General features: G+C 28.8%; 2 protein-coding genes across 5 annotated transcripts; one reads left to right on the top strand and one right to left on the bottom strand.

Moving 5' to 3' along the window:
* Positions 1-7,416: 7,416 nt before the first annotated feature.
* On the top strand, positions 7,417-11,759 carry LOC105134618 (protein PXR1-like). Of its 2 annotated transcripts, XM_011039091.1 has the most exons (3): positions 7,417-8,447; positions 10,738-11,157; positions 11,265-11,759. In XM_011039091.1, exon 1 carries the CDS (start codon positions 7,470-7,472, stop codon positions 8,067-8,069), a length of 600 nt encoding a protein of 199 aa, XP_011037393.1. In that variant the 5' UTR covers positions 7,417-7,469; the 3' UTR covers positions 8,070-8,447; positions 10,738-11,157; positions 11,265-11,759. The 2 variants fall into 2 exon arrangements, with proteins under 2 accessions (XP_011037393.1, XP_011037392.1); XM_011039090.1 differs by lacking the exons at positions 10,738-11,157; positions 11,265-11,759 and adding an exon at positions 8,649-8,759.
* Positions 11,760-12,065: 306 nt separating this feature from the next.
* On the bottom strand, positions 12,066-15,902 carry LOC105134619 (uncharacterized). 3 transcript variants are annotated; one of them, XM_011039093.1, is made up of 7 exons: positions 15,506-15,902; positions 13,804-13,887; positions 13,625-13,692; positions 12,816-12,954; positions 12,645-12,728; positions 12,419-12,508; positions 12,066-12,332 (listed from the first exon to the last, which is right to left on the bottom strand). In XM_011039093.1, the coding sequence occupies exons 1-7, from the start codon at positions 15,794-15,796 to the stop codon at positions 12,327-12,329; spliced, it is 762 nt and encodes a 253-aa protein (XP_011037395.1). In that variant the 5' UTR covers positions 15,797-15,902; the 3' UTR covers positions 12,066-12,326. The 3 variants fall into 3 exon arrangements, with proteins under 3 accessions (XP_011037395.1, XP_011037394.1, XP_011037396.1); XM_011039092.1 differs by having other exon boundaries at positions 12,419-12,514; positions 15,506-15,900; XM_011039094.1 differs by having other exon boundaries at positions 12,419-12,514; positions 13,804-13,875; positions 15,506-15,899.
* Positions 15,903-21,178: the final 5,276 nt, after the last annotated feature.

A 21,178-nucleotide genomic window follows, 5' to 3' on the forward strand; every position in this document is an offset into this window, starting at 1 on the left:
AGTTTTTTATTTTTTAAAAATTATTTTTAAGTTTAACATATTACAACTATTCAAAATATATAAAAATATTAATTTTTAATTAAAAATAGATTTTTTGAGAACACGAAACATCCTTCTAATATTAGCCTTTTACCGTCGCCCGTATTATTCTATTTAAAAACTAATGTTAAAATATTATAAAAAAAAATATAATTAAAACCATAGTAACTAGGGTTGAGCTAACACTGACACTAGATATTATAGTGAAAAAATAAAAATAGCTATACAAAATATTCATAAATATTTTATTGTTTGATTATGCAATTAAGTTATAAAAATACTTATTTATTTTATTTTACATAATAATAATAAATAAACTATATAAAAAAAAACTTCAATATTTTTTTTAAAAATGTGACAATGATTTTGGAGCTACGATATGAGAACATTTAGGTATTTTTAACTATGGAAAGTTTTCATAGTTAAAAATAGGAAAGCTTCCGTCTATCAAGAATAAAATAGTTCCTTTATTTTTACAATATAAAAATAAATTGTTATTCCATTCATATATTTCTGAGAATCCCATCCAACATTGGAAGCATGTTGAAATAAAGAAATATTAAGTAGTTCGGTAATTGATGAAATAAGCTCACTTTATTATTTTTTTATATATTTAAATTTCAAGATTAATATTTTAAAAAAATTATTAAATTTTCTAAAATGCACGTAGTCATGTTGATGTGAGGCGTCGGGACTTGAGATTATTTGATTAAAAAAGTGATTTTAATTAATATTTAAACTAGCCTAGAAACATTTATTAGTTGTCAAATAAAAAAATCAAAATCAATATTAAAAAAAGATCTAACACAATAAATAGCACTCAAGTAAAATTTAAAAAAAAATCAATTGAAAAAAATTAAACAAAAAATAATTAAAAAAACAAGAATAAAAGTTAATATAAAAGTTAAGTGAAATCAGTCATAAGTGAATGAAATTAAAAAATAAAAATCAATTAAAAAGATTTTAAAGTTGGAAATAGTAATAAAAAAACAATGATTAAATTTAAAAAAACAAAAAATAAAATAAAGGAAAATTTTAAACCTTAACAAATCAGTGTGAATCCAAGAAAAAAAAAAAGAAAGGAGAAAAAAAAATTATGTGGTAGCAACCAAAACAAAATACCAAATTAATTCTTAAATAAAATTAATATAAAAAAATTAAATTAAAAAAAAAACCCAAAGGCAACCATAACAACAAATTATCATAACCAATACCATAGAAAAAAAAATAAAGTATCAATTTAAAAAAATTTTAAAAAAATCATTATGCAAATTCAGAGTGATTATCCTTGGCCCTGGTGCATAGGCTGGAGTTGTAATTCTCCTGTTTTTGCCATCGTTCACACTCCATGGACGAGACATCCATAGCTTGACAATCCATGAATTGGTGTGGTAGTTCATATTCTTTTAGCTCTTAGCGTTTCTACAATAAATCTTGATTGGACATTTTTCAATTGAATTGTGCCTATACATTATTTTAGTTTGACCTTATTAATAAACAGATAAGAATCCCAAATCCAGATTGCCACTTGCATTCTATATGCTTTGAAAGTGAAGCTATTCCAAACCCCATGATTAGGCAAAGACTATACTTGCTATCTCGGTTTTGTTCTTAGCGAATTTAAAAGTTTTTTTAAAAAAAATTTAAATTAATATATTTTTAATATTTTCAAGTTATTTTGATATGCTAATATAAAAAATAATTTTAAAAAATAAAAAAATTATAAACATATATTTTAATACAATAAATTATTTGAAAAAAATTGTAATTACACTGATAAACAAATTTATTATTTTCAATATCAAAGATAGGTATGTGAATCAAAACAAATTATTATATCTAAGTTTGAGTAAAAATATATAAAAATAAAAATAAAAAATATCTTGAAAATAAAAAATAAAATAATAAACATATTATTTCAATTCATAATGTTATATATTTTATAATTTACAGTGGAGTATTGAGCTCTTTTTAAAAAAACATATTGGCACAAATAATTTACAGTGGAGTATTGAGCTCTTTTAAAAAAAAAAAAAATATTGGCACAGATATGGTAGGAATTCAAAATTTTATGATTTTTTTTAACTTATAAATACCGAACATGTAAATACTAGTGAATATGGTAATACTTCTAATTGTTTTAAATATTTAAGGGAAAATAATTAATATTAATTCAAGAAATAAATAAAGTATTGTTTTATCCGGTAACACATCTAATTGCGAGTGAATTTTAGTAGTGAATCTCATAGATCGAACGGTTGATATTTTTTTTGCAAGTGAATTCTGGAAGACTGTGATGTAATACTTGTGTCACCTTTTTTGTAATAAACTCTAAATGAAAAAATTATTGTGACTATTTAGAAATATTAAATTACTCTCAATAAATTTTCTAGGAACATCCATTAATCAGGCCCGCATTAATTAAGAAGAAAACCTAGTCACGTGACAAAAGTATTGCAGCACTATAAACAAAACGCTTGAATTGCAATGGTGTTTTCTCTTTCTTTCTTTCTTTTTTTGTCTTTTTTTAGTTTGGTCCCTCAAATTGTTTTTCTTTTAATTTAATTATTTGACGTTGAAATTTATCTAGCATTACACTTGGTAGATTGCTTTAGCTGCCTTGGCTAGGAGGTCGTGTGGTATCAAGAAAAATAATATTATGCCTGGTTTATCAAAATTAAATGAAATTTTATTAATTTTAAATATTATAGTTATATGATGAAAATTGAACAATTAGAAGTCATTCAACCACTTTTTCTTGTCAAATTCATGAACGAAAATACACGGGCAAGAGAAGGTTCAACCCTTTTATTGTTTCTTGATTTTTTTTAAAATTTTATCTATTCAAATTACCTTAATTTAAAATTTAACTTGATAGTTTTTTTAACACCTTCATACATAAATATTGCAATATCAAGGAAACTTTTTAATACCTAGTTCAATGCTTAATTGATGCTTGATTTTGAAAAACAAAACAAAATAAATTTTAGCTAGTTTCAAAACTGCAAGTGAATTTTATTAGGGGATCTCATAGATTGAATGATTTATTCTTTTTAACAATTGAATTTTGCAAGACTATTATGTGATATTTGTATCATTTTCAACAACAAGACTTTCATGTAAACTAATTCATTCACAGGACATTTTATTTGATTGAGAATAATGTTTTGAATGAAAATTTTATATCCACACAAATAATTACTATTAAAAATTGACTAGGAGGTAAAAAATTTATGAGTCTTTCTATCAATTTTTGCTGTTCAGGAGTGAATACAAAACACAACAAAGTTTAGGTGGTAAAATCAGGAATTGTTTTGTTGAGGGGTGTATATATATATATTAAAAACATTTTTAAAAAATCTATTACCATGTTCTAAAAATGCTATTTATATATGAATTATTTTTATTTATAATGCCACTAGCACTGTTTGCAGAGGATAAAATGAGAGAGAGAATTCGATAAATAAAATTAAAAGAAAAGAAAAAAAATTGTAATGTCTCCCTTTTACTTGATAGCATTGAAAATAGAGTAAAAGATGAAAACAAAGCGTTGTAAATGTATCAGAAGTTGAGGTGTTGTTTGATACCAGATATTACAAAATGAAAATGAAAGTTTTTATTATTGTATTGCAAGTATTTGGTCGAAGGCAATTAATAAAATGGGAATAATAATAAAGAATAAGAAATAAAATGAAAATTAAACATGGCTCTATTTATGCATTAAAAACTACTAAAATAACTTAACAGTCTCAGTATCGATGATCTTCAACCTAATTGAATAGTCTTGACTTTATTTGATAGAATTAATTTTAAAATAAAATAAATAGACTTAATATTTAATATCATTATTTAAATTCTCCATTATTTTTTTTAAAAAATAGTCCTTTTTTTCTATCTAGAGAAAAGCATCAAAGTAGCCTTAAAATCTCTTTGTTTTGAAAAAAAAAACTTAATTTTTATATAGAAAATTAAAATAACATTTATTTTCGAATCTTATTACTAAATTTTTTAACTATTTCCATAGAAAAAAATAATTTTATTAAATTGAGATTATTTGAGTTATTTAATTAATTTTATATGAAAAATATGAAGGGAATCTTTAAAAAAACAAGTAACAAACTAATGGATTTGATATCAAATAAAAAATATATTAAAATACAAGGAAAACAAATCTCTTCAATAATTGATTAATGTAATTAATGAAACTGCTATATTTATAAAAGCTTACAATTTCAGGCTGCTTTTTTTTTTTTTCCCCTGAGATGAGATCATTAAATACTTAATAATCGGCATAACCCATGCCCCCATTGATGATCGAACGGGAAGAAAAACTATCTTCTTTGATTACCATTTTCCTTGACTTTTATTAAATTATTTTAAGGGACTGAGCAGTAGATTGATAGTTCGTCGGTCATCATTGACCAGGAAGCCATGGCCATGGCTTCTCTTTACCACGATGAAGCCAACGGAAATCATGGCAGAAATCATGGATTCCTATGTCGAATGAAAAGGACATCAAATCTGGAGTTTTGGCATGAATCTTGTTTAATGATGATATTGAAATCCATTGCAATAACATGTATGAACAAGTACAAGCACACTTGATTATTAATGTTTATTAATGTTATTTTGTTTTTCATCAATTATTATTTAACCAAGACTTTAATATCATTTTTAAGTATAGAAACAGTTTATTTTTGTATTTTGAAAAAATTAAAATTTTTGATTTTTTTAATTAATTTTTTGATTTTTTTATATCTTTTTGACGTAGTAATATTAAAAAAATATTATTATAATATATATTTTAAATAAAAAATACTAAAAAAACCTGTTATCTCAACACCGTGAAACATCCTCTTGCATCCTTGAATTAGGTTTCATTTCATTGTATTGTTTCTACATGTTTGAAATTTATCAATTCACACCTTCAATTCTTGAATTCCAAGTTTCATGAGCATATTTGATGAACCTGAATAAATTATTTTTTTTTACCATTCTCAATTCCAATCAAAATATTATTTAAAATGTGTGTTTGGTATTGTAATGTATAATTTTTTTGACTTAAAGATATATTAAAATATTTTTTATCTAGATTTTTTTATTATTTTTGACATTAATATATTAAAATAATTAAAAATCACTGAAAAAAATAAATTAATATTTATTTAAAAACAAACATATTTTTAAAACACAATCAAAAGCACACTATTAAACAACAAACTTTAATATTTGATCAAGGATGAAATAAAAAATTAAAACCAAATTAAATCATTATAAATTTTTTAGTTTTTTTTTTAAAAAAAAGTTGGTTGAATGATTACAAAGGTTGATGCGGTCAACATCTACCTTCAGAGTTCCAAAAGGTATATTGAATGTGAAAATATCATTTTCATGCACAAACTTTTGGCCAAGAAAACAACCTACTCCATTGTTTCTTTTCTCTTTTCATTTTCTTAATGATAATGACAAGAAGCCTTCATCCAAATAATAACAAAAACATGTATATATTCAATGGTTTGACAAAATTGTCACCTTTCTTTCTCTTTTCCAGACAAGATTACATCATGCTTTTGTTTTGTCAATTGATTATTTGATAAATCCTTTGAAAATGTTTGTATTTTCTTGTTAGATGCATTTATTTGTCATTTAAAATTAAATCGTTTTCTTATTCCATAAAAGTTCCATCAATCTTAGCTTGCTTTTTTTCCCCTTATTTTTCACCACCGTAACCATCATGTTATATTATTACCATTGAATCGAATTTTCATTGTTTTAACCTAGAGTAAGCTAGTTTTTCCAAAACAAATAAAAAAATCTTTTAATCATTCTGTAATATTCTATATTTATGGATGAGGATATAAAGAAGGATGTTATATGAATATTCTTATTATATTAACTACTAAAATTTATTTTGAAATTATGTATTATTGGTAGGAACAAATCTATGAGATTTTATAAGCCAAAATAGATAATATTTTAGTAGTAAGGTGAGATGTTATATTTGATATTCCGACTTATTGACTGTTTTATAATATTAATAGAATCGTCAAACTCTTTAAAAGGATGAATTATAATATTCCATATCGATAAATAAAAATCTGAAAAAGAATTTTAATATTTTTATTTTGATTAATAAGATATATTTTGGAGTTATGTGTGGCTGTCAAAAATAAAATTGTGAAACTCTATAAGTCAAAACGGATAATATTTTGTTAATGGGGTAGGGTGTTACACTTTACCTATATTTTTGACATTTTTTTTAGTATAACCCCTATACTATTTTTTAATTATGCAGTTCCTTTGCTGTAGATTTTTTTTTTAAATATGATTCTTATAATGCAAATTTAATAGAAATTTTTATAATAAATGAGATTTTTTTTTAATCTAGCATAGAATAAATGAGATTTTTTTTTAATCTAGCATGCATAAAAAAAAATATTTTTCAGATTAGCACAGCTATAATTTTTTCTCTTCAAAGTAGCAAGATTTAACTAGTTACGCAAATCTCGCTTGTGTAACTTTCAGACTCGCAGGAAATGCCCAAAAAGCCTCTTTTATTTTTTTACTAGCCCATTTCTTTATTTGTTCCCTTGATTTTTATATTTATTTAACTCTAGTTCTATTATTATAATCATTTTATCTGTTATCTTTGCACAATTATTTTTTTAAACTAAAGCTAATATTTGTTTGCGAACACTACTGCCAAAAACAGTTAATGTTTGTCCAAAAAATTATTATTTTTTACCCAACTTAAATAAAAATAAGTTTAATAAATTTAGTGTTTTTTATATTTTTTTTCTTTATGGGGTTTTACTATTTTCTGAATAAAGAAAAGATATGAACAGCACAACATTTGTTTATTTTTTTATCAATGTAAAAAATTAAAAAAATTATTTTCTAGTCAGTTCCACAAGTTTAATTTTTATTATAAATAAAATATAATATTATATTATTTTTGTTAACAATATACAACTTTTATGATAATGCTGAATTTAAATAAAATAAAAAATATATTTTACAGCCAGATTATTATGAATACAATAATATTAAGATTGTTATTATTTAAATTATGGTTTTGATTTCTTATGAAAAATATTAAAATATTGATTTATTTATTTTTTAATTCGTCTCTATTCTTAACAAATAAACACATTGTTTAATTTTTTTAATTAAAAAATAGAAATGAAAAATAAAATTTGGCGGGCGGTGAACAACTAAACACATGCCTGTGGACAATATTTCAAGCAAAATGCATGTTTACCATTTTCTAAAACCCAGCCCAACCTATACGGGCCACGAATGGTTGGAAGACCCAATAACCCAAACGGAGCCCAACTAAAACAGCTGAACCGGACCGTTCCTTATGATATAGAGCATTATCCAAAAAGTCTAAACGACAGGTTTTTAGCAAATCCTTAAAACCCTAAAACATGAAGACGGTGACCGGCGAGATCACGGATTCAACTCCGGTGACAATCGCCAAAGCGGCCTCTATCCTGTCCAAGTTCGTCTCCACCGACACCGGCGCATCCCAGGCCTTAAATGCTTATCTTCGTCGCACCGCCGCCGCTTTCGATGAGTTGGCACGCCTTCATTCAAAATTCGATCGCAGGAAACACAAAAGGGATTCAGCTCAGATTCAGAGAGTGGAGGCGAGTCAATCCGGGCTAGTGAATAATAACGAGCAGAGATTGAAAAAGGAGGTCAATGTAGAGGGTAATGCGGCAGAGGAGGAGACAGAGAGGAAGAGGAGGAGGAGGAGGAGGAAGGGTGATTTGGAAGAGGAAACCGAGAGAAGCAATGAAGTAAAGAAGGAAAAGACAGAGTTTGAAGAGAACGAGGGTAAAGTGGTGGGCAGAGTTGATATCAAAGTAGAAGAGGAAATGAAGAAGAAGAAGAAGAAGAGGAAGAGTGGAGAAGTAGAGGTAGAGTTAAAGGTAAAGGAGGAGGAGAGGGAAGGGAAGGATAGATTGAAAGATGAGGGCCAAAGGAAAACGAAGAAGAGGAGAAAACATGAAGATGAAAACTGAGCTAAAAAAGAGTTTGCGTTTTTTTTCTTCGATAATTGCATGTTTCAATGACTGGTGGCATTGAGGTTTACTAATTTCCAGCTATATCCATGCTCTTACATATTTCAGTTGTCGTTGAACTTCATAGATTGCTTGGAAAATTTTGCATTTTTAGAAGTGATTATAATTCTTAAAGCATAAACCACTATGCTGAGCATCATACTGAAGCTGATATTGCCTGATGGTTTGTGCATGCTGTTAAAAGCAGACCCTGTATAATTCTAAAACTAGCCAGGTGTGGTGGGCATCAGCACCCTTGCTGGGTCAACTCATTCAACCTGGCGGTGCATTTTCTTTGCCCATCTGGGTGGGCTATACACGCTTCCAGTTAGTAGAGTGGTGAGTTTTACTTTTTCGAAAAAACAAACAAACAAACAGTTCTTGTGGTCTTGTTCCCGGGTTCTTATGATTGCTATTGCTTTGCTTTTGGATGTTTTGCAATCTAACTTTGCTCTCTGTTCTTTTGTTAAATTGAGTTGATTAGATTGCATTATCCTTCCAAGGAAATTGAGTAATTTAGCTAACTACTCTATGCATCAGCCTTATCTTCTTTGATTTATGTTTGGTTGCTGAGACAAATGAGGAAACGAAAACTGAAGTTCAATGCTTTCTTAAAGAAAAATATGTAAGACGGTTCTCTACTTTGTTTCAGAGGTTTTGTGCCAGTATTAGAGATGTTGACAGTGAACGTGCTGCCCAACAGGATTGCAGCAATGGAACTGGTTTGTGGGGAGAAATCAGGTTTTGAATCTTGGAAGGGACTTGCCTGGGGTATAGAGACTTGCCGGTTTATTGACTTGTTGTCTGCCGCTATCATATCAATTTTTCTTAAAATGTTAGGAAAATAGTTAAGAGTTTGGAGAATTTTGATGGCAGCATAAGTAAACGGATAATTGATACAAATATGATTAGAATTTGTTTTTTTTAAAAAAATTAATACAATGATGAATTGGATTAATTTCAGTATCCAGTAATGAATTTTATTGAGTTTAATAGTTTTTTTATTTAATTATATAATCAAAATATATATTTTTAAAGCTAAACACTAACTTCAAAATAGATATTTACTTGAACTTCTATAAAAAGATAAATAAAAAATAAATCATGCAATTTATTTTCTAATTAATTTAATATTAAAAAATAAAATTAAAAAAATTAAAAACATATTCAGTTAGTAAATAAACTTGTCAAATTTACGAACTGAGTTATCAACTTCATTACAATTATAATTTATGTTTTAAAATTTTATTTATTTAATTAAATAATAATAAAAATAAAAGATTGTAGAATCGAACACTAATTATAGAATTCAACACTGATCCAATATTGAGATTTGGAATAAATATTATATTTAAAAATGAAATAAAAAAATAAAAAGTTAGCTCGACAAATCAAGTCAACCAACTAAATTTATGAACAAGTTTAAAAACTTATAAAGTTTAATAAAAATTTTAAATTTTTTTTTAAATATATATATAAAAAATAAATGATAATAAAATTAAATTTAATTAAAAAATCCATCAAACTCATAAATTAAGGAACCACAAAGTGTGTTAGCTCTTTAAAAAAATAAAAAAATAAATTATAAAAACTAAATTTTCAACCATTCTAATATTAAAAGATAAAATTAAAAAATTAAAAAAATAATAATAAAAAAACAAAAAAACAAAAAAAACAAAACACCATAAATTACTGTTATAACCTACAATAAAATAAAATAGGTGTAGATTAACAGTAAATCTTCCATACCCTTTAATTTTTGTTAATAATTAATGATTTGCTATTCTGGTGATTGGATGTTGGTGTGTTTAAAAGTGGTGAAGCAATGAAGGCTGTCTTTGATGAAATTCTACATTTTGTTGTTTGCAAACCAGGAATTGTATGAATTACTTTGCCATGTCCTTATGGTTTTCAAGATTGTAATGATTGAAAGGTAATCACTCCAAGTTGCTGTAGGATTTGAAGGCACAAATTCACAGACTAGAACAAAAAAGAATTATGCAACTCTGTTGTCGCTGCAGCAAGTTGGTACCTTGTTTGATTTCATAAATCCAAAATGTCTCCTCGAGGCAATTCAAGACTGATTTCATGATTGTTATTATTACTTTATCATGTTGAGTGACTTCGAGGTTCTTTTCGAGTCTTCTCTTGATACAGACAATAACATAGAAATCTTGATTATGCTAATAAACATGTTCTTCCTCATGAATATGTTCAAGACCTTAAGGTGATAAAATATATTGTATAGACTGTTGCACTGGCATGAACTATCCTTTTGAGACCTGAACTTATTGTAGCCAATTCGGATTTTGTTTATTGATTTTCTATTGTTTACAATCACAGAAGTTGTAAGAATCTTGCATTTAGTTTACTTGGGAGATCAGTTCCTTTGGGAGGTCAGTTCCAACGACAAATGTGATAGGAAATGCTCTTAGATATGCAGGCAATGTCCACACTGTTCGCTTGCATTGATTTCATACTCAGACTACAGCTTTTTGTAGAGATTGCTTTATTGTTTGGGATTGTTCTATATCTATCATTCAAGTCAAATCTGGACACTGTTTATTTCTAAATTTCTCACTCTAGCGATATTCTATTGATTTTTTCCTTCTGTTTTTCATACTCTCAGAGCTTTTCCGTGGCCCATCCCATCATATTGCTATGACCATTCAAGTATTTCACTCACTGCAGTGCCGAATTCTTTACACGCATCCACAGACCATGATTATGATTTTTGTCAGGCCCATCCAACTTCTGTAGAGCATTTCGAATATCATTGCCACCTTATTGTAATACAATTAACAGTTTATCTCTTGTTCTTTCCTCCCGGATGGATATAGAATATAGAAAATACCGTCTTTTTCCCGAGCTGTAGGTCTTAGTGAGCTCTTCAAGCTGCACGGACAGTAATAGGTAATGCCACTATGCGCAGCGCTGCATTCTGTATATACAAGCTATCAAAGGAATGCCCGAGGAATCTCTCGCAGTTTCAAAACCTGCACGCAATATTATCTTCCTGAAAGTAAACTCTATGTTTTCCAGTTGTTGGGTGCGACAACTTTCCTTGATAATGGTTGGCTTCCAGTTGAAGTTCTGTTTTTGCAAAACATTATATGTGTTAATTGTTGTTGTTTGCTCTTTTCTTTTTTCTTCAAGGAAATCGGATGAGACATGCTATGCTGGGAACCCTTACAAGTTGCAATTCATGACAAAAATGGATTTTCTCAAGAGCTAGAAGCTGGGTTTAGTTTTCTGTCACACCTAAAGGAGCTCGAAAATACAGGGAAAAAAAAAATCCATATCCATCATTTGAAAGTTTTCTGTCAGGGCCAGTAACTATACGGCGTGGGAGCCCAGTTCTACACTCTTCAAAGATGAACTGTGCCGCAGGATTGATACGTATTGTGGTTACAGGGGTCACGACTCATGACAGGTGTTTACGACAGAGGATCGCACTGTCGAACCCTTGCATGAACCTTCTGAATGCAAGAAGGTTGAACTGTATCGTCTTCGGGTCTTCTTCCCTAGCTAGCCGACCCATAACTTTCCATTCTGATATCCTATGACTTCGGTACCCTGTTCCATTTTCCAAAAATACTATCTGTTTCGATAATTTTATGATGCCATTTCAGAGCAATGGCTTCAATACTAGAAGACACGTGGTTTCAAAGCAATGGCTTCAATACTAGAAGACACGTGGTTTGCGACCAAGAAGGGATTCAGACCAATCCTGCTTCTAGGATTCTGCTTGCAATAAAAGTAGTGTTCCAATGCAGGATCAGCTGAATGGTTTGGCGTGATGACCGCTGGGCTGTTTTGTTTCTAGCTACTTGCAACACCAAACTTCGCAGTTTGTTCAATGAAACTAAACAATGCACCAGATGTTTACAGTAATCAATCTCTTCTAGACATGTAATCATTTCTTGCAATATCCAACAAGAAGCTTTATAAGATTGATGGCATCACTAACATGAAATATAAAAACCTAATGAACTCATTTTTCTCACATTTACATTTTCTTGAGTTCTTAGGTAACTTAACAAAAACCCTAATACTTAAAAAATGCTTTTCCAGTTGATTCTCAACCCATTTGATTGCTGTTACTTGAAATACCACTTGACAAATTGCTATGGACAAAGGAGCTTGCCTATCAGAAGCAAAAACAAGAAAACCGCTTCTCTTTCAGAGTGAATGTAGCTCACATCAATGATGTCTCTCTTATCCCTGTACAAGAAAAAAACAAAGAACAAATTTAACACATCAAATAGAATAATAGCAAACCCAGCAGAGTGAATGATCAAAAGATATACATGTCTTCTCCTTCGGCTTTGCACAATGTACCAAGAGCGGGCCATCACATAGCATGGCAAAAGAAAACCAGCAAATTGAAGAAGCGAAACCTGAAACTGAAAGTCAAATATCAAAATTTTGATAGTATACTGGGATCGAGTTAATCCACCTGACTTTGGTTTGTGTAGTGCATAAACCTGTACATTCACAAATGTATCTGAACTATAACGGGCATCATAGACTTACACTGAAGAAAGTTGATGATTCTTGCACCATCCCTGAATCCCTTGTAACCATTAGAGCTTGGCGGAGCAGCAAAATTATAAGCAACTGCACATAATGGTGACCAAAATTAGCTTGTAAGCACATAAAAGCATTGATACACATAAGAAAATTGTTCAGATACAGTTTGCTTACAATGAGAGCAACAGATCGAAGACAAGCAATGCTGCTTGTATTGGCAACAGCATAATCCTCGTACTCTGATTGTAGCAATTGATGCTCGAGAGCTAGAAGATGAGAATCATGCAGATCAATGTGGTGGCCCCATGCTTGCCTGTTAGCAATGTAGAAAAACATATAAAACTTCAAAGAGATTTTGCTAGGATGCAGAAAATATGCTGAAAAGATAATTAAAAACAAAATAAAAAAAAGGGGAAATTTTTGGAAGCTGCAGCAATATATAGAAACTCAAAGCATATTACGCATGAATAAGGCAAGCAAGGGATTGCAAAGCTATCATAGGCCACAATCATCACTATCCGATTGATCTTGGTGGTGTTGGTGTCAGCGTTAATAGCTTCATAGTACTGAGTGAACCCTTTCAACACAGAACTGGATCCTAATCTTCTTTCTTTAATTTCAAATACCTGATTCAATGAAATAAGTTTTTTCCTTCATGCCATTTTCCAACAAGAACGCAAATGTTGAAACCACGTTACCTTCAGGGGGCATCAAATTTGCCATAACTTGCTAAAATCATTTGTGTTAATTTCACTGTTAAAGAAAATTTGAAATCATATTCACTAAGAATTGTTAGGAGGAGGTAGAGCTGATTGGGCCAATTTTAATCGAGCCGAAGGGTAGCTGGCTAGGGCACCGTAAGAAGCAATAGATTTTCTATAATGGTAGTATCTATTTGATCATTTGTCCTATGATCTTTCCCTGCTATTTCTCAGACTCTCGGTCACATATGCATGATGGAGAATCCAGTAGTTACTAGTTACCTTATATCAATTGCCATAACATCAGGATTGATGCGGGCTGGTGGAAGGGAATAATTTGGTGAGAAAACCTGCCAACCAGAAAGCACATTTATACAAAATCATGCATTGACATGTCTTCTAGAAATGTATCACATTTACAAAAAAGTAGTTCACAGGCTGGTGGAAAGGGAAACCTTTACCTGATTACAGATTTCGCAGGTAATGTCACCTTTTTTGTTGCACCATCTCTGAATGCATTTCCTGTGAGCAAACTGCAAGTGACACTGATAAACATCAGTGGAAATAGAATACATGGGTCACCAGTAAAGACTACGAAAAAGCTACAGCAGACAGTTGTTAGACTGCATTTTTTGAATGTTGAAGATGATGATTAGTATAAGGGGAACTACATGCCACATATAAAAGAACAACGTTTACTAACAAGCACAAAAGGGATGCAACCTATTTACAAAAACAAAAGGAAACAACAGAATTCTGTTCTCTAAACCAGATGCAAGTTGTGGTGTATCTAAAATACAAGCCAGTTCCTCTACCCCATGCCCCAAAACCTTTCCTCTTTTTCTCCTACGTGATAGCCAAAACCCAGCTAGAAAGCATAAGAAAATAATGCATCTCTTATCTATACTTGATCACACACCCTTCCCAACCCAAAACCATCCTTCAATATCGGATATCTTAAAAATAAAGGTAAGATATCATAAGCAACCAACATCTCTAAGCATAGTATAACATCAAAATTCTATTATATCCAAAATGCATCAACTCTATCAAATTATAATGCATCCTTGTTAATCACAATCAGATGAAGAACTTTAAGATAAATTATTTCCATTTGTCCTTCTTACTGCAGATCAATGCGAAAAATGTGTTTCCTTCTTCCTGGGTTGGTTTATTGCATAGAAAAAGAAAAGGCACATACAATTTCTATGAAGTAAGGAATTGGTGGCTCAACAGAATAAACTTGTTAGAAAACCTGTTGAAAAACAGGGAACTTTTAACAAAATAAAGTACGGAAAATACTAGTCCCTTCTTTCATACCAAAAAATTAAGTCTTTTCTCAAAAATCTATTTAAGCTTCCAAGCTAACAAGGAAATCCAGGTAAATTACATCTTAATATTCACATTTATTATAAAATATAGACTCGATTTAAAACCTCTTGTCAGTTTATCATCAAGAAACATTTCTTCCACTCGTCTTCCCCGTTAATCAACAGTGTTTAGAAAATAAAATTACGCGTAAAAAGAGGAGGTCAGCTTTTCAACAAGCACGTCTGCTCATTAAATGCGCACACCTGTCAACACCTAAATATCATACACAAAGGTACAAGTAGCTAATAATATGCCAAAAAAAATAAATCCCAACTTTAAAAATACAAAACATAACCGATTCTCGAAGCATCATCACGTTCACAAATTTGAAGTGCAAATTTAGAAAGTAAAATTATATAAACCCAAGACAGGGAAAGACCTTGATATTTGTGTATCACTACAAAAATAAAGCGACAGAAATACCTCCATTTCCGAGTCCTGTGAACCACGAAGAGAGAGGGAGGGGGGAAGAGAGAGAGTTAAATGAAAAACCAGAAGGCACACCAGAAGAATCAACAAAAATCTCAGAACCCGAGAAACCAACATCCCAAAAGCATAAAACAACAGCCTCATTTCCTCACCAAAAACAAAGAACACAGCTTTTGACTTAAGAAGAAGGAAAAATAAAGGAGAGAATCCATTCAAAAATCAAAATCCACGAACACGTTAGCAAAAAAATTTAAAAACTCACAACCAAAAAAACCAATAAATAACAAAAAAAAAATACAACAATGAACAAACTAAAAAAAGGTGGGAGAATAAATTAAAAACCCATGAGAGAAAAGTAAAGACCTTGAGGGTGCCATTACAAGCACAAGGAGCTTCCATAGCAAGAACCTCAGCTTCCTCTTGACATATCCTACACTCAACCATCCCTACTTTCTTCAGAGAACATGAAGACCCTTCTTCATTTCCTTTCACAGAAACAACACTCTCACTCACATTACCATCCTTACTTGTTGCTCCGATACCAACACCAACACCATCACTTCTATTCCTGTCTCTTTCTCCATTATGAACTGGCTCAAAACAAGTTGAGGCTGCTATGATTCTGTCTATACACACCATGAAATCATCAACCATCTCTCTCTATAATGCGTGTTGATGTTTTGATAGTCTCTCTTTAGTTCTTCCTGGCTTGTGCTTCTCTCTCAAGAAGTGGAGGAACATAAAAGGAGAGAGAGGAGAGAGTGGGGCATTGAAAAGGTTAAGATTTTGTGGGGGAGGAAATTACGAAATTGACCTCGTCTTTTATTTCTGGACTTAAGTGGACCTGGTCTTATGGTTTAATTACATTTTTGCCTGAAAACATAAAGTTTCGTGGGGGGCGGAATTTACGAAATAGACCTCGTCTTTTATTTCTGGACTTAAGTGTACCTGGTCGTCGGGTTTAATTACATTTTTGCCCAAGAGAATTTGTTCAGGGAGGGTATTAACTGCTGCTTGCCTGACATGAAATGTGTAAAAGTTTTTATGGTGCAGTAAATTGTAATAACTGTCAATTATTCCTCGGATTCATATTGAGGAAATATATATATATATATATATATATAATTAAACTTATAATTTATTAAAAATAATAAAAATGTTTCTATCTAAGATTTTTTTTTCTCTTTAAGTTTTCTTTTTGTTGAGCCGTGGCTGGATAATTACACTGAGCATTGGATAGTAAAAATAAAATGAAAAAAATAATTAAATTACATTATAAATAAAAGAAATAAATAATTTGATGGGGAGGATTTGTTGAGAAAAATAGTACATTTTAGCATAATAATTTGGTTATTGTCATGGTATAAAAGGAATAAATATAAAAAAAGAGTATTTAGTTAAAGAGATAAATATAGAAAATAAATATATTTTAGAGTAAATTTAAGTATAGAAATATTATCACTTATATTTTTACCGATTTTAATACTGAGAAAGTAATTAAATGTTGCCTGGCATTTTTAAAGAGAAATATGGGCAACTTATAAGAATATTTTTTTTATTTAAAAAATATTTTAAATTTTAAAATATATTAAAATAATATTTTCAGATTATTTTTATATTTTATACTAGTATATCAAAACTTTTGAAAAATATTAAAAAATATTAATTTAATATTTTTTAAAATTAAATAGATTTTTTAAATTCACTAAAACACAACTTTAAATTAAAATAAATAAATAAAAATTAATGTCCAGGAGTTGAGGTGGCTGGGCACTCAAAACCATAATGGATATGTGGTATGTGTAAGATATGTAGATAGATTCATGTTAGGAATTGTGATGATTTGATAATTAATATACTATAATGTATTTATTAGTAGATATGTTAATATAGTATGTTAATATTCTAACTTATCAACTATTATATTTGTTAATATGATAATTTTAATATATTGTATGTGATTTCGAGATTGGTATCCTTAATCATTATATTGTATGTGATTTCGAGATTTCGAGAATATTAATTTAAACAATTTTTATGACGTCTTCACAAGGAGTTCATACCATTGAGCAATGCATCGATCAAATTCTCTTAATGTTCGAGCAAGTATCAACTAATAATTTGTCTTGGAGATTTTATAGTAGTTGAATTTCTGTTTTTTTCTTTCTGTTTTTTTACTGCCAGGATACGTGGAATTGGATGTTGATTAGGTAACAATGAAACGTTGCCTTACTTTGATTTCAGGCTGTGTTTGGAATGGTTTGCACTGTATTTTTTGATTTTTTTATATATTTTTGATTATTTTAATATGCTAACATTAAAAATAATTTTTTAAAATTTAAAAAAATTATTTTAATATATTTCAATATAAAAAAATATTTTAAATTACTACTGTTACTACACTCTCAAGACCCTAAATAATTAGTTATCAATATATATAGTTATATTTAGGAGAGCGTTTGGAACGCAGTATCCAAAAAAAAATTTTTTTTGTATGTTTTAGATCGTTTTGATATGCTAATTTTAAAAATATTTTTTAAAATAAAAAATTTATTTTAATATATTTTAACACGAAATTTTTTTTAAAAAGTAACCACAATCACATTCCAAAACAGATATATTAGTGGTAGCCTTTATTGTTGGGTGTTTTTTTAAAATATATTTATTTTAAAAAGTATTTTTTAGTTTTTTAATATATTGATGTTAGCAATAAAAATATTTTAATATAAAAAATATCATTACATAATTAATACCGAATCATTGTGAAAGGGCGAATGTAATAAACAAACACACCAGACATTGAAAAAAATACAACAAAAATTTCACCCACTTGTTTCTATCCTATTTTTACTACAAACTTCTTTAAATGATTACTTATGATACAATTTGTTATATGTTATTTACTACAATTAGCACAATTATTATGATAGATATTCTTGGCTAGTGTTTTAAGATAAAATAAACAAATATAAAAAGAAATAAAAACATATTTAATTAAAAACAAAAAAATATTTTTGAAACCAATTTTAAATACAGTAATAAAACGTTACCGTATTTATTGTAGATTCATAAAAAACACCTAACAATTTTACAGGTACGTTGATCTACCAAATCAGTTCAAAGGAGAGGCAAGCATGTGTGATTGATCATGAAAGGGATGAATATTATACATTCTCAGCTTAATGTTTACAACATGTTTTCAAGAAACACTTTTTTTTTTCTCCATGAATTCTCAAATTATTTTTTTTATTAAATTTTAGATATATCTCCTAAGAATATTTTCTATATTAGTGGTCTTTAAAGCTTTACATTAATCTCAGTATAATTCCATTCGAGATTATTTTTTAAAGTTTTTTTATGAAATAATATTTTTATTTTTATTTTTTAATATTAATATATTAAAATAATTAAAAAATATAAAAAATAATTAAAAAAATACAACTAAACCGCAATACTAAACAAGATTTAAATTTGTAAATAATTCCCACCGCATGAGTGGAAAAAAAAAAAAACTTTTGGTACATGACAAGATTTGAAGATGAGATGGTGACGTATGCATTATATTTAAGAGTCTTTTTATATTAAAAATAACAAGGAGGATACTAAAACCTAGAACTAAGCAATGTTGTCGAGGGAATTAGGGAAAAGAAAAGGCAATGAAACAATGTCACATGATGATATTCTGCTTCCACCATTGTCTTTGCCTGGTTTCTCAAAGCAACGAAAGGTTACAAGACAAAAGCACAATGCTTATTTGGTATCTATGGCTATTCAATCCCATTGCCTCTTACTTTTTAATTGTTGCCAAACTTGGTTAATGAGCTTTTTATTTTTAACATTACCAATTTAATTGAATTTTAAGTTCAGCTAGTACGTGAATAAACCCTTTTAAATGAGGAGTATGATTATAGTTTTTTTTCAGAAAAAAATTTATACTGAAATGTATCAAAATAATTTTTTTATTTTTTAAAAATAACTTTTAAAATCAGTACATCAAAATAATCAAAAATATATAAAAAAAATAAATTTTTAAGAACACGGTTTGCTATTTTGATGATTTTTTATATCAAAATGATTTAATTTTATACATTTGTTATTGTGATATATAGTTTTTTATTTAAAAATATATTAAAATAATTTATATTCGTGTTTTAATATTAATATATTAAAATAGCTAGAAAACATTATAAAAACACTAACATTTAATGGTTTTTAAGAAAAATACACTTTTAAAACACATTAAAAACAAAAGTTAACGTGCTCCCACACATTTGTATAGAAAAAAACTTGATAGAAGAGTTTTTTTTATAAATACATTATTTTTTTTTATATATAATGATATATTTAATATCTAAAAAAAAATCTTGATAAAAAAAACTTAAGTATGATACATCTTGATTGTTTTTTTCCATCAAGAATTCAATACATATCTTGAGCTACACAAGCAGAACATCTCTTTTGCATTCCACCATCGTCACGCTTTGAGCCGCGTAAGTCACGTGTTAAATGAATAATACTAGGTCTTTATGTTCTTTTTTTTTAAAAAAAAAATTATGGAAGGATAGTATTAATTATTGTTATTTAATTCCCGGTTATCCGACAAATCTAGAACCTAGTTGGAGTTAAAAAAAATAAAAAAAATAACATTCATAAAAAACCTATGTTATTTATTTTATAACCTAGTTAGTTTTAGTAAAACCTAAATTTTTATTTATCAAAATAATATTATTTTAACTTTCTTTTAAAACCTTCCAGTCTCGTAACCTCAGCCTTGTTATCTAGGATCCGCTCTTAAAGCTTTGGTATTAACGACAATTAAACCTATTTTTAATGAAGACGTGTCGTGAAAATTCAAAACTCGACATTGATGCTTGCTGCGTTTTACAGGCTGTTTTGATGTTCATAGCATCTTTTAATGCAGGCTGAAGGTCGGATTATCAACAGAGATACCGAATCCCTAAAAAATGCTGGCCGTGCGAGACCTTTGCCTCTCTTTTTTTAAAGGATTTCACTCACCAAACGTCTGTTTTAATGCTAAGAAACTCCCGAGCAGCACCAAGCGATCATCAACGAACAAGAAAGACAAATGGACTGTTGTTTATACTTTTTATGTGGTTTTGCGTGGAGAGTAGAAAGCTATCTGCTTCCATTCGGGCACGTATTTTCTGGTGCATGTCTCCATCAAGACAGCTCCGGGCAAGCAGCACTCTCATCATGCCATTGCCATTGTTGTTGTTTTTTCTTTTCATGGAGAAACCTTCGACATCATGCCTTCAAAACTAAACCTTGTTGTTTTTGGACTTTAAAGCATTCTTGTCTGCCAAATAATATCGCCTTGGTGGGCATTACTAGTGGTTACAACTTCTACCCAAATTAGGGTCGACAATATTTGGATTTGCCCCACTAAGTTTTCGTGGTTGGGTGAGAGTTTGGAACTGCAGGTTAATGTTTTTATTAAAAATTAATTTATTTTATATGTTTTGAATTGTTTCAATGTACTAATCTTAAAAATATTTTTTTAAAAATCTGTTTTGAATTGTTTTAATGTACTAATCTTAAAAGTATTTTTAAAAAAATAAAAAAAATATTATTTAAATATATCTCAATATAAAAAATACTTTAAAAAACAATCACAAATGTAAAAAATACTTTAAAAAACAATCACAATTACAACCATAGTCCCAAATAAACTCTCAAATAATCAAAAATTTAATTTTTATTTTTTAAAAATAAAAAAATTATTTTTTAGTATACTTTTAAATAAAAAATATTTCAAACAACAAGTAATCACTGCTGTTATTATGGGAAATGATTATTGGTAATTTGCGTATTAATTTCCCATACTCTGGCTGGGGAGTTACAATGATTAGAGAGCTCAGCGATCCTTCTCATTTTATTTCAATTACTAGCCAATTAACTATGTGCTCTCATGATTTGAAGGTTGTTTGGTTATTTAACTTGCCCCCATTTAATTTCCCAATTAAAAAAATCATCATGGAGATCGGTTCATGTGGGTGGTTGCATCTGTTCGAGTGG

Source organism: Populus euphratica, unplaced genomic scaffold (assembly GCF_000495115.2).
Source record: "Populus euphratica unplaced genomic scaffold, PopEup_1.0 scaffold213.1, whole genome shotgun sequence".
In the NCBI taxonomy this organism is placed as follows: Eukaryota; Viridiplantae; Streptophyta; class Magnoliopsida; order Malpighiales; family Salicaceae; genus Populus; species Populus euphratica.

Coding starts and splice junctions, on each gene's coding strand:
- LOC105134618 (XM_011039091.1), top strand. CDS start 7,470: ATGAAGACGGTGACCGGCGAGATCACGGATTCAACTCCGGTGACAATC.
- LOC105134619 (XM_011039092.1), bottom strand. CDS start 15,796: ATGGTTGATGATTTCATGGTGTGTATAGACAGAATCATAGCAGCCTCA. Junction 13,888..15,505: donor CTTGTAATGGCACCCTCAAG/GTCTTTACTTTT, acceptor GATGTTTATCAG/TGTCACTTGCAGTTTGCTCA. Junction 12,515..12,644: donor AATCATCAACTTTCTTCAGT/GTAAGTCTATGA, acceptor TTTGACTTTCAG/TTTCAGGTTTCGCTTCTTCA.